The 14781-nt window shown below is 36.4% G+C and overlaps 1 protein-coding gene across 15 annotated transcripts in view; it reads right to left on the reverse strand.

Moving 5' to 3' along the window:
* Positions 1 to 14781, reverse strand: part of DMD (dystrophin) — a 1043395-nt gene that overhangs the window by 772216 nt on the left and 256398 nt on the right. For all 15 annotated transcript variants that reach the window (XM_052674157.1, XM_052674152.1, XM_052674148.1 and 12 more), the window contains exons 3-5: positions 11705 to 11797; positions 10384 to 10461; positions 7436 to 7528 (exon numbers count right to left, since the gene is read on the reverse strand). In XM_052674157.1, the coding sequence (XP_052530117.1) occupies positions 7436 to 7528; positions 10384 to 10461; positions 11705 to 11797 (264 nt within the window). The remainder of the gene's footprint in view (positions 1 to 7435; positions 7529 to 10383; positions 10462 to 11704; positions 11798 to 14781) is intronic.

The raw sequence follows: 14781 nt of genomic DNA on the forward strand, positions 1-14781 counted from the left end.
TCCCTGGAGTTTGATACAGTGTAGCTGCTAATATATTTCTTAGCAACTTCTTTACTGGTGAAAGAGAAGCTCATAATTTATTTTCTTGTAAAGTATTCCCTTTGAAATCACTGTGCTCTCCATATATCTTGGAAAGCATAGCAGCTTTTAAAAAATATTCTCTAAGACTTTAAAATTTAAAATTTAACTATAGAGTTGTTTTTCCTTATCGACTCATCCAAGCTATTTCTTTATAATTCTCACTGGCATTGCTCAGTAACCAGTATCATCAGAAAACAACACCTAGTTAGTGCACTATTTACTTTATGACAAGGATTGACCACATTCTAATAATAAAACTTGTGATGCAATACACAAGCTATAATTCCAAAGCATAATCGACTATAAGAAAATAATTACTAAGGTACTGCAGAAAAACGGCAGGAATCAGTTCATTATCCAATCTGACTTTAATCAATCCAATCACTTGAATCAATTATTGAACAGATATATGAATTACGAAAACAATCTCTTGTTTTTATATCTGAATTGCATACCATTATCAATTTTTCATTTTTGAGACAGGTATAAAATTAATTTCTGACATGAGGAGAGGGGGAGAAACTCATCCTCTATGAAATTCTCCGGCCATAACCTTGCCTTTAATCTACAACTGTAATTTCTATAAATGACAACGGTACAAATGCTAGTAAGACAAGAATAACAGCATTCTGTAGTTCCTTCAAATCTACACCAGAAAACAGAAAGTAAAGAGTTTGGGAAAATTAGTAAGTTTGCAACTTAGTTTTTTTTTATGGGTATCCTGTATTCTGTTTGGGTATCCTTAATTTTCTTCTTAATTTTTTCAGTCTTCATGATTGAGACTTGCCAAATTAGACTTAAATAATTCAGCAAGAGTTCAACTGCCATATTTCCACACACACACAGACACAAAAACTGACTACAAAAATATAAAATTTTGTTCTTCATGAATCCAGGTGCTAAAAAGAAGAGAAGTTTCAAGTGCAACATTTATTAAACCAAATTTAAACAACGTGAAAGCATTCAAAATATCCAGGTTGCGCTAATGGAGAAATATTCATGCTACGGTTTCATTGTTCATTTAGGATTTTTACTGTGTCCTTGTGTTCACAATTACAGGTATCTGAATATAAGAAGTAAACAATAACATTTGAAAAATACAATGTTCTTTTTGTGGGAGAGCTGAATTTATGCAAAAACAAGAATTAAAAATATAAAAGTTTGTAACAAATAAAAAATCAAATGCCTGCATTGACATTAACGTAACAGAAAGTATCAGTGAACTGTGAGCACTGTGAAACTCTAAGCTGGCCATGAAATAAAGCAATGGGCTGCCAAGGAGGTAACTATTCAAATTAATCCAGGCAAACTCTTGAATTTTGCTTTTGATTTAAAGAGAAACAGCCTGAAGTTCTCCATTTTTTTCTACTTTTGAGAAAACAGCTTCACACTCATCTTGCTGCATTTAATATTCTGACAGCAGATAAAAGATTTACTCCAATTTTCCTGCATTTCTCTGCAGAAGACTGCTAAATTTATGATTTTTTGCTGCCCCTTGGGGAACTGCAGGCATTTAAAAATAACAAAGTAAAAGGGCCTGATCTCATCCTGAAGGTTTAGATTGTTTCCTATTCAGTGAGAAATAGTGAATAATTCCCCTTCTGCAGTTGGAAACCTCCTTGTTTTCCTGAGCACTTCCAGCCTTTCTGTCCTGACAGCAGCACCCAGCACTACTGGGGGCACTGAATGAGCTGCAAGTGGGATGGCTTGGCCTTGAACCAAGTCTGCAGCTGAATAAGAGAAGGCTGGCACTGAGGTTAGAAGGAAACTTTCTGAAGGTTTCTTAGTTAAGATGCCCTCTTCAGAAAGACCAGTACTTAGAAATGTGTGTGTCAGCCTGAAGAGCTTCTGGATGGATTCCACCCTGAAATAAGCTGCCTCAACATCCAAGATCAAAAATTACACCCATTCCAAAGCAGCTAGCAGTTCATTTCTTTCCTACCACTCCTTTCTAATGCCATACATCTTCACAGAAAACAACACTTTAATGCATAGGAAACTCCAACTGGTGGAAAACAGAAATAGTTGCTCTTACTGGTGGATGGCCCCATACTACTGTAATAAGAAAAACTGCTTTTAAATAAAAAGAGGGAAAGGGCAGCATAAACACCACCACAGGTAACTTCCAACATGTTAAAGTTACAAACTAAAGGCTATGAACAGAACAGGCACACAACCTCTCATCACACAGGGAAACATTGAGGCTCCTACACCTGAGGCACAAAGGCAGGGAGAGGCCACCTCCAAGCAGCCGGAATAGAAAAGAGCTGGTCCTGCCACCTTTTCCAGCAGGGAGGCCTCCTTCGTTCCTTGCTGTCGCTCGATAAACATGCTTCCTTCAGGGAGCCATGCTGAGGAGATGTGAACCAAGCACAGTGCATGGTATGTCTGTATGCAGCTTGCCTTGTCTCAAGGCACCTGTCTCAGCACGAGGCATGTCCAGTTGTGGACTAGGGACTGGGGAGACTGAAAGCGAAGGAATGGGATGAGATGGCACATAGAATGGTTGCAAAAGAAGGTGTGATCCAGAGGCCTTGATTTTGAGGAATGTAAAGGCCAAAGACTCCAAGGTACTAAGAGCTAAAAAGCCCTTTAAGTTTGGATGGCATGGGAAGCATCTGGCACTGGGTGTGAAAAACCAGCGCATCTGTGCCTGGCCCTCTGCTGCAGAGGACTTCTGATTTATCTGCTAGACTGCTAGGAAGCCCTGGAGTCTTTATGTGGGTGCAGGCTATCTATGAACACTGCACACCTGCAACAAAAACACAGGTATGTAACATTTTATTGGAATGGTACAGAGATTCAGTATGCCAGCCACTACAAGACAGGGAGGAAAGCAGGACAGAATTTAAAATATTACTCCTAAAGTTAAGGCTTTTTCATTTTGCTCAGTCAAATGGGGCTCTGGCAGCTCCCTGACAGAATGATTTAGTATTTTTTACCTACTATATATGACTGCATGGATTACTTTTTTATGGCCAGAATCCCCTCAACTCTTTCAAAGCACATTTTAAAGAACTCCTTTTTAAAGAACATTTTCATAGATGTTCAAGACACCCATCAAAGCAAGGGAAATTCTTTGCTCATTGATTTGAGGTGAAATAATAAGACTGTTAGTATTTCATTTCCACTACTATATTTCAAAGTAAAATGGTAATTCCAATTAAATTACAGGCTGTGCAATAAATGCATGAGAAGTCCAAAACTGTTAATAGCTCTGCAAAGAAGGCTAAGTGGAATACATCTCTCTGGAATATTTTCCTCATGCATACAGCTGTTGCTTCGCTCTTTTTCAACATTTTGTGACTTTCACAAAAGATGTTCGTTAGGTTTGGTTTTTCATTCCAGTTATGAAAATAGGTTTGCTCTTCAAAAATAATATAAATAAATAAATAAATAATGCCATAAAATTCTGCCATACAGAATCTTTTTCTGCTTTTAAGAGAGAGATTCTTTGCCAAGCATAACAATTCAGGAATTAATAGTATTGTTTTCTTTTTGTTTGAATACTAATTGAGCAGTGAAGCTGAGATCACAGAACTGTGAGGAAGAGGGCAGCAGCTTCAAAGAAATAGAAACCCTAATAGATTCAGCACCACGAAGAGCTTAGGTAGCAGGTGATCACCTCAGAACCATGGTTCAATTTGAGTGAAACTTTTAATAATAATTTGAAAAACAGGCTAGATAAGAAAGGACATAATCAGTACAGAGGATAGAGAAAGCCACAAGATCTCTACTGAACAGAAATGAGAGTGGCAAGAATGAGACAAATCTTTTCTGCTGCAGCGCCTCCACAACTGAGAATGCTGATATCCATTCCGACTAGCACTGAAGCACTTTCTTATCATGAAAGTTTCTTTCTTCATTTCTCTCTCTCTCTTTTACATTTTACACAAAGACCCTGACATTTTCGTAAGAGGTGGTCTTGTTGCCATATATAATTGTAGTTCTACCCTAATGTCAGCCTGGTGCAGGATGTGAAAATGAAAAAAGCTTTTTGCCAGTTAATCTGCAGAAAAAATATTTAACTGCCACACAACTCATATCTGCTATTTCCATGCAGGCAGGTGTACTTCATCTAGGTGACTCTTCTCAGCTCTGAAAGCTCTTGGGATCATAAAGGGAATGAATTTGCAAAAGCAGGATTGCATCATCAAGCACAGACTGCAACAACAGCATACATAAAATCAGCCACTTACTGTATATAGGCTTTTTTAGCCTCATAGATAAAGCAGACTTGATACAAATCATAGGGAAAGGGATATTTTACTCAACGATAAAGAACTGGCAGAAAACTTTAGTGGCCCTAAGTCTGTAATTTAGTCTTAACAACAGCTTGTCATATTCTCAGCTGCCAAGTGTGAAGAACTATTTGCGACAGGGAAAATAGTGCAGAGGAAGAAGAGACCCATTCTTAAGAAACTTATGGACTTGTTTCACCAGAAGTGTTGTAAAAGTGTAAAACAGTACCAACTTAAGAACAGAGCAGAACAATCACAAACGTTCTAGATTCATGTAAATCACTTCAAAACTTGGAAGAAAAATGGAAAAGAACAAAGATTTTTTCCACAATAGTGTAAATAAGCAGTTTCACTTTTAACTGTTTCAATCCTTTGAGGGGAAAATGCAGCAAACCAACACCTCCAGAGTTCTGTTTAAAAAGACAAATCTGGCTTTATATTTATTTTGTTTATTCATTATTCAACAGCAACTGCATTATCATATAACAACGTCTTCTTGCAAAACACAGCTTTATCTATTGTTAAGAATAGAGACTGATATTCAGTTCTATCCAAATCAGAATCTATTTATGAAATTTTGAATAAAAAGACAAATCTAGAGTATACAGGTCACTTCCTTTCAACAATCTATAAATAAATTGACATGGAACACTATAGACTAAGCATGGGCTGAATAACGAATAATCAAGACAGCCATCACATTATGAATCCCTACTTTATAAATATGGTCCCTGGACTTTTCATACATGGATAATTCAGCTGATGCCACTGGTATCATCACTATCACTGGACTCTTGACGGAGTTTGAAATGAAGAACCTATATACTGCACCAAGAACAAGTACCCTAAACTCATATACTGGTCATTAAAAACCCTCACCAAACTATGAGAAATGCTGAGAAAATGTGAAAGAAAAGCTAGTAAGTACTAATAATACTAAAGTACATCTTTAACACTTCTTTTCAGGTAAAAATGTAAACTAATCAAAATATGAATTGTAACATGACTACTCATCTCAGTCCATAATTCATATAAAGTAAAGCACAGTGATTCCAAAATAATCGGTAGAAGATGCTCAGATAGGTTTCATTTATCTGCTCTTAGTAAGTAATTTAGAACAGTGTTATGCAACTAAACTAAAAATATTGGGAAATGAGACAGAGATAGAAGTGATTTAACAATTTGCAGCTTTTCTCTATTGCTCTCATTACAACTTATCAGGTAAAATTAGTAAAGAATTGCTCCCTACTGCAATGAATTATCCACACAATTTTTTGATAGGAGTGTTTCATTTTTAATAGAAACTCCTTTAGGTTCTGTTTCCCGCTATCTTTTCTTGTAATGCTACGTAAACTTCTAGATTATTACTTGGGGACCTGAACCAGCACAAATGGACAGACTGTTAACCTGGAGTCATACAAACACAGAATAAGAGCACCTAGATGCTATTTTCTTCCAAATGTTCATTTTACAGCTCTCTCAGACTTTGTTTTCCAAAGTGTCCTCATCTAACATGTTGGTTTTCACATCGATAACATAATTCCTCATTTCTCCCTAAAGTGAGACAAGCTAAATGACCAATATCTGCTTCTATTAATTGTTCAGAAAGCAACTCTTTAGGATTTTAAATCAATTCTTGGAAAGATGGGTCAGTTGCAGAAAGCAAGAAATATAATTTTTTAATTAAAACAAAAGATTCTCACTACAAAAAGGGTCATAAGGGGTCATAACGATGATCTGGTGAACTACAGGTCTGTCAGCTTGACCTCGGTGCCAGGAAAGGTTATGGAGCAGATCATCTTGAGGGAGATCACATGGCATATGTGGAACAACCAGGAGATCAGACCCAGATGGCATGGGTTCATGAAAGTCAGGTCTTGCTTGATCAACCTCGTCTCCTTCTACGATCGAGTAACCTGCCTAGCAGATGAGTGAAAGTCTGTTTGTGTGCTCTACCTAGACTTCAGCAAAGCCTTTGATACTGACTTTCACAGTAATCTCCTGGAGAAGCTGGCAGCCCGTGGCTTAGACACTGTTTGCTGGGTAAAGAACTGGCTGGATGGCCAGGCCCAGAGAGTGGTAATAAAGGGAGCTAAATCCAGCCAGTGACCAATCACTAGTGTTCCCCAGGAGTTGGTATTGCAACCTATCCTGTTTAATATATTTATCGAGGACCTGGATAAGAGGACTGAGAGTCAACAAGTTTGCAAATAACACCAAGTTGAGAGGAAATGTTGATTTGCCTGGGAGTAGGAAGATCCTTCAGAAGGATCTCGACAGACTGGATAGCTGGGCTGAAGCCGATGGAATGAAGTTCAAGAAGACCAAGTGCTGACTCCTACACTTTGACCACAACAACCCCAGGTAATGTTACAGGCTTGGGGGAGAGTGGCTGGACATCTGTGTGGAAGAAATGGAGCTGGGGGTATTGGTTGACACTCAGCAGAACGTGAGCCAGCAGTATGCCCATGTGGCCAACAAGGCCAATGGCATCCTGGCATGTAATGGAAATAACGCAGCCATTGGGAGCAGGGAGGTGATTATCCCCCTGTATTCAGCTCTGGTGAGGACACATTTCGAGTGCTGTGTTCAGTTTGTGTCCCTCTGTACAAGACAGACATAGTGGCCCTGGTGCATGTCCAGAACAGGGCAACAAAGCCGTTGAGTGGGGGCATGATTTACTGGGGAAAAGGTAGTAGGTGGTAGTAGGTGGATGATTAGACTAGATGATCTTGAAGGTCTTTTCCAACCTTGGTAGTGCTATAACTCTATGATTCATGTTCTGAGACTCTTAAAGAAAAAGTGATTATGAAAGCTATATATCCACGTTGGTTTTGTCTATTCATTTTTCTTACAATAACTGTTTTATATATTCTCTTGCAATGTCTGGCTGTGAAATTATAGTCAAAACAGCTGCTGCTGAAACCTACTATATCTTCTTAAGATACTTAATATCCTAGACGATACATAAACAAACTCATAAAACCTGCTGATTTAGGAACTTACACTGCTTACAGTGTCAATGTTTATTTAGTAGTTTGAAGCTGGATAGTAATGGAATTAAGTATAAGAATAAAAATATATCACAGAAAATACACTGAGGAGTCACTCACCTGCCAGTGGAGGATTATATTCCAGATCAAACCAAGAGTCAGTTTATGATTGCCATCCACAATGTCTGAGCTCCCAATATTTACCAAATCAACCTATTAAAAAAAATTGTTTAAACTGCATTAGATTAACAGCAAGCATGAGAGGTTGGTATTATTTTCATACATTTGGTAATTAACTTTCTTTGGGGTAAGGGAGAGTTAGGAACAGGCTAGGATAAATCTTGCATTTTGTTTCTGCTGCTTATAAAATATCCAGCTTATATTTTATACATGGTGCAGATAATGTGCTGGCAAAAAGCAAGCAGTGATCTAGAGCTCCAATTAATCCAGCTGTGAAAACAAAGAATTAAAAATAATAGTTAATAATAATTTTAAAATCTTTTATAATTAGGTCCTAGAATCACAAATCACAAACCCAAAGGTTGACACGGGAAAGTTCCTGCATTATTCTCTGCAGCACCTTATGTATCACAGTTTGGTAAAAGCAATACATATATCTAGGATCTGCAAGAACCTACAAAAATTAACATACTATTCTACACATTTATATTAAAATAGAACTAATTTTGTCTTTCTAAAATTCTACAATGCAGAAGGCAGGGTAGGATTTATTTTAGAGTACAGAAAAACCCGTGACTCTGATGTACACGTTTCTTTCCATACTTCTTCGTTAAGCCATGTCAGTTTTTACAATTATATTATGCATTTCTAACTGCATAACGCATCAGTATCTGCCAGCCTGGAATATTCTCTTTTCCACTTGTGAAATGATTCCTTCACCCTCTCCCACTTTTTATGCTATTTAAAAAAGAATGCCAAATTCAGAATTGAGAGAGCAAGACAGTGCACTTTGGGGCAGAAACTAAGATTCTGAAATTTACTTCCTCACTGTTTCATAGATTTAGTTTTTCATGGTCAGAACTAATACATATATGGTGAAGTACCTTGCTTCTTCACAAATTGCAGTCTTCATATCTCTATTACACATCTGTGGCAATTTTGAGTTACATCTACATAATAACTAAAGGTTTGGCACACTGAGAACAAATGTTGCCTTCAGTATATTTATGGATAGGTCATTTTTACTAAACATATACAAAGCAGGTATTTTGTCAAGAGCTTGAAAATTTTTCTGTAACAATTTATACTTTTTTCTTTCTCACTATAATAATGTATTAGTTGCTACTCATTCTAGTATATCGGGAACATTTCCTAAGAGGAGTTTCATATCCAAAATGTCATTGGGGTCCATACAGCAAGAGATCCACTACAACGTTTATTAGGGTACCAGCTACATGTTTTATAAGTCAAATCCTCTGCCTGTATTTGGAAATTGAATCTTTGTCACAGAGACCACATCTGTTTAACTGAAACAGTTAAGAAGAACACTTTTCAATCGCCTTGAGTTTTGTCTGAGTTCACATTAGAACAATTCTCTGCCTGAACACTAGCAAAAATACCACAGGAAAAAAAAACCCATCAAAATCTGTAAAACTGATTCACTGGAAGCAGCAGCATTTTTCAATCCAGATGAGTGCACAATCTCAGAGCAAGGATGGGAAACATCACTATTAGTTTCAGTCTTTAAATAGCCATAGAACTGTTGATTTTGCATTTCTGAAGTTCTATAGAAATCACTCTTGAGATTATTTTGAAGGTCGAAGAAGCTATTTCAAAAGCAGATCTTTCAGCTTCATAATGATCTGATAAAAAATATTTTACACAGCTTTCATGATCTTCATTTTATGATACGATGGCCACATCGAGTACACACTCTACTCTGTAAAGGATGCAACCTGTTCTATGTTGTTCAATGAGTGCTTTATTTTCTTTCTACATTTGAAAGGGATTATCCTGGAAACTGAAAGATAAGCACATTAATGGCTTTAGCTGATATTTATTAAATGTTTTTTTAAAAAACTGTGAAAATGTGAATGTATAAATGTGTTCAAAAAAAAGTTTTTCCATCTTGTGAAATGTACGGCTGATTTTTTTCAACAATGTCATATATTGCAGATTGTGAAGAATTAGCAGCTTTCCTCCTATTTATTTACATTAAATTTCATTAAAAAAATCATGTTAGAGGTCTTCATGACAGTCTTATAAGGTCACTTTCATTTATGCACAAATCTCTAGATGGATAAGCATTACCTTGGATTTATAAAATCAATGACTTTATTCAGCAGCTGAACTCAAGCATGTTTAGTGACCTACTGCAGCTATCAAAAAATCCAATATCATATGCAGCACAGAATACATTATCACTGTTCCACCACATCTTACAGTCAAGTTTAAGTGAATGTTTGAATTTATTCTTGAGGAGGATGTACAGTGTAATTAGTTGGCCATTGAAAATGCCTGCTAAAGTTATGGGCACATTAGAATGCTTGCACAACAAAGATTTTACTAGAATATTTACTCTAAAAAGATGCACAAGATTCTGGCCTGAATAGTCGTTTTTGACAAAATGGAGAGCAATTTTTATGTGGATGATTTTCTTAATGTTATGAATCCTAAAGAACACATATCAGTGTAAATTTAGAAAAAAATATTGCTTTAAAACAAAAAAAAAAAAAAGAAAAAAGAAAAAAAACCTCATTTTTTTGGACTTCATTTTTAGAGATTTGCAAGCGTTTGTTTTTTTAGGTAGTGCTTCATAATCAGCTAAGGATGACTTATTGTAATTAACTTTTAAAAACGTATGTTAAACACCATGCGTAACTATAAAATTGTACATGTTGATCAGTCTTCAAATAGCACTCATTATGGATATATTATTCAAACATTCGCTGGCAGTGGATTTTACTCTTTGAAATACATTCCATACTGGAGCTGAACTCTAAGCGTCCAAGTCACATTAACAAAACTGCCTTGATTCCAGAAATTTTATTCTTTAGTTCAGCATGCATTCTGTAGGACGTTTTGACCCTGCCCATCTGATTACTTACATTATTTCTCTGCAAAATCTGCAGTGCTTTGTTGACATTGTTCAGAGCATGAACTTTTGTGGAGCCCTTTTCTTTTGCCTATAAAGGAAATAAAATAAAATTGACTGTCCAGAATCAGAAAATGGAATACACTGTATATATAATACAAATTTTGTATTACACACAGTGTTTCATATTTCATAAGTTTATGACAATATTAGTGAGGGTATTATAATACATTGTGCATATGCACCTTCTTCATATGAAACAGAGGCAATTTTAAAACAAACTGAATCCATGGTTGGAAGCTAATTTAGTATCTTGACATTTCCAGTGAATGAATCACTGAAATGTATATAAAAATAGATAATTTCAGATTGTTTATATTCTGATTACTTTCTGCTCCATAGCACAATTCAGGAACATTACTACATCAAACAAACAGATACGTATCAGAGTGTTTGATATTTATTTACAAATATAGCCTCTCTGGACTTACCTCTCAGACAGTTTCAACACTCTTTTGTGAGAAAGATTGAAAGGAAGATTCCAACTCACAAAGTGCAAGCAGCAACTCAAGAGACAGTAGCCAAAACTAGGTTTGATGTGCTGCTTTAGAATTTACAGGTTGCAAGCTAGTCTGACTTTTTAGATGTGTATTACTTCAATATACGAACTATGAATATGACATTTATTAGCAAAATATTCTAATTATATACATTAAATCATATTATGTTTAGTTAAAATGTCTACTGATGCATAATTGCTGAATTACAGCTAAAAACCCAAATACCTAAATGAATCAAATCTCATAGAATGAATGGCCAGGGTCGGAAAGGACCTCAAGGATCATGAATCTCCAACCCCCCTGACACAGACAGGGCCACCAACCTCCCCATTTCATACTAAACCAGGCTGCCCAGGGCCCCATCCAATCTGGCCTTGAACACCTCCAGGGATGGGGCATCCACCACCTCTCTGGGCAGCCTGTGCCAGCACCTCACCACTCTCTCTGTAAAGAACTTCCCCCTGACATCCAACCTACATCCTTCCTTCCTCAACTTAAAACCATTTCCCTCAACTTAAAACCATTTCAAATCTCATCCTTGTTTCTCTTTACCAACATATGCATACAAGCAAATCTGTTTTCATGTTACATATAACCCTATCAAAGATTTCATGTGAAATATAGGGCTCAGTTGTAGTATTTCCTCAGTTTCAAATAAAAATTCAAGATACTGCTTCCATAGGGCCTCATTAGTGGGAGAAATTAACAGATAACGTATTACAACTGTTGTAAGATCATGTCTTCAATATTGAGCAGTAACATTACTATACATACAATTTTTTGGCCTGTAAGGCATTCCAGGAGCTCCAGAAGTTTTCGTCCATCTCGAAAATCATTAAAAAGATCTTCAATGCAACGTCTTCCACACTGAAATGTAACAAAGGCTTCTGTTGTTACAAAATCAGAGCAAGAATCAGCATTGCTAAATTATGGCACCCAACTCTTAAAGCTGAAAAAGCCACCATCATGAAAATCTGCGTATTCTATTTGTGTAAAAATACTGTGCAAATTTAAATAAACATTAAATACAAGAAATATGGTGCAATATAAAGGAGAAAAATATCTTACAACTGAACTTGTAGGATTTTCTCACATACCTGCACTTTGTAACAGGGCGCTGAGTAAGAGAAAGTGGTGCCACTAATTTTAAGTACTTATGGCAAGGAATGCATCCTTCATTCCCTCTTAAACTATTGACATCATAGGTTTAATATAAACCACTGTCGTGTTCATTCAGCCAGGACAACAAACCACATTTTGGGGTGCACTGCACAGCATGTCCAGCTGGTCAAGAGAGGTAATTCTCCCATTATATTTAGTATTGGTGTGTCCTTAACCTGTGCAGCTCTGGGCTTTGCCATGTGAAAAAAGATATTAAGGTCCTTGAAAACACCCAGAGGACATCAAAGTTTATAACAAGGCTGGAGATATGTCCCATGAGGGAAAGCTGAGGGCACTGGGCTGTCCAGTCTGGAGAATAGGAGGCCAAGAGGCAACCTCAACTCCTCTCTACATCTCCCTGAAGAGGGGAAGCAGAGGGAGGTGCTGGGCTATGTTCCTGCCAGTGACAGGACAGGAATGGCACAAAGCTGTGCCAGGTGAGGGTAAGATAGGCATGAAGGAAATTTATTTACTCTGAGGATGGTAAAATACTGGAACAGGTTCCCCAGTACAGTGGTTGAAGCCCCACTCTTGTCAGTATTCAAGTTGGATTATGTACTCAGTAATATGCTTTAACTTTTGGTTAGCCTTCAAGTGGTCAGGTATTTGGACTCTATGATCTCTGAAGATCTCATCCAGTTGAACTATTTTATTTTGTTCTGTTTTGTTCTATCTGTGAGAAAGTGTTGCAGAACCAACCATTTGCATACACCATTACTCAAACAATTAAGCCAGAACTAAATATTAATGAAGCCTGAACAGAAACTTGCCAATTAAGGTTCACTTTAGGAGAAAAAATAAGAAAAATAATTTGCGAAAAGCCAGAAAGATATAACAAGCTGAAATGTCTAACAGTCTCTTTTTCAAGTGCTAGAAAAGAACTTGGAATTACACAAAGAAAGCAAGTCATAGGCTTATTCTAATGAGGGTGTTGATAGGACATACTTCAAATTATACTGACTCAGGGCCTCATTACTGTAAGTGACTAAAAGATAATTTGCATTTCTACATATCAGCAGCGAAAGAAAAAGGGACATTGTGACAATGGCAAAAGATTATTTACTCTTCCTATTGTTAGGTTAAGTTTCTGGGCTGACATTTGGACTAATGCATTAGGTCTTAACAATGCAGTACTATACATTTGTATAGCTTAGTCACTTTGTAACTTTTCTGCGCACCTACGTCTTTTGAAAAAAAAAATTATTTGCATGAGCTCTGTTAATAACAGCAATAAAAAACAGTGATTATTTTGTAGAGTGTCTAGTAGTCTCACCTGTCCCTGTTATTTCTAATTTGTCAAGTTTCACAGATGCTTTGATTCCTTTGAGAAAAAAACTGTAATTCAATTTGCTAGAATTGACACCATGGTGACCATGCTACACTGTGTATCTTCTTTTACTACAAAGCAGTGTAGAATTGGGAATCCATATTACATGGAAAACATTTGCTTTTCTGTTAGCAGAAAAGTTTTGGAATGCACAATACTAGCTGGGAATTAAGTAAGAAATGTATTATTTTTTTTCTGAAAATGTCCGTTTCTTCAGAAAGTTTCTAAAACAGATAATGGAATTACGACAGTTTCCATTGCTACATTCATTTTTTCCCCTCAATCAACCAGTATTTATATGTACAGCACAAAGTATAGTGCCATTGACTACTCTGGCATGACTCCCTCTTTCTCTCACTGCTGCTGTTTTTTCTGAAGTAGTACTTCTTTCAGTCCTTTTTTTGGTAATATCTTGTTTCTTCTTCATGGAACGAACAAATCCAAAACATCAAATATTTTCTACAGCAATGGGGATCCTTGCTCTTTAGCCAGCTTTCACAACCTGCACTATCCATTCTAATAGATACTTTCTACTTGATACACACGCTGCCATTTCATTACTGTAAACATTTGAAAACTAGTACTGAATAAATTCATATCTGCTTTTTAAGCCCTGCCCAATCGCTTGAAATATGAGTTTTAACTAATAAGACTGAGTGCTTACTATGATAAATAGCTTTACTAAAATGTTTCCAATGATACAAACACCACATGCCTAGTCAATTCACGCACAGTATTCCTGAAGTTGCATGTTACTTATTCAGTACAGTACAAATTTGAAATGCAGGCATTTGATTAAGTGGAATGGATGTTACTTTGTTCTCTAATTAAAAAAAAATAATAATTGAAGTTATTTTTGCAGAGGGAAAGAACAAAACCTATACGCTTATAAGAGAACATTTTAGCATTCTTTAGAAAGTTCAAGTGATCAACAGACACTTCTGTAAAACCCTGGAAGAATCATGCCCATAATGTTACTGAATCATTCTGAGAATATGAGCATGACATTTAGGTAACAATATAACTATATCAACACCATGAGGAAAAACAGAATTGGCCTTCCTAACTACCTCTCTGTCTTCCATTTCAAAGTATTCACACAGCTTTGGTCAAAATCCATTCAGGACAGGTGAAAATTCTACTTGACAAAATAATGCGGGATATTTTTTTCCATTAAGAAGGGAAATAAAGACACCGCATGGTAGCAGCTGCAGCAAGACATTTTAATTACAAATATATCACAAATAAACCTTAAAACAAAAGTTACCATTGATTTTTGAGGGTCTCAGAAGTATACTTTCTATTAATCAGCAACTAAAAATACCTTAAGACACTCTAGGCTGCTGTCACACATCTCATCCTT

This window comes from Tympanuchus pallidicinctus, unplaced genomic scaffold (genome assembly GCF_026119805.1).
Source record: "Tympanuchus pallidicinctus isolate F22 unplaced genomic scaffold, pur_lepc_1.0 scaffold14, whole genome shotgun sequence".
Lineage (NCBI taxonomy): Eukaryota > Metazoa > Chordata > Aves > Galliformes > Phasianidae > Tympanuchus > Tympanuchus pallidicinctus.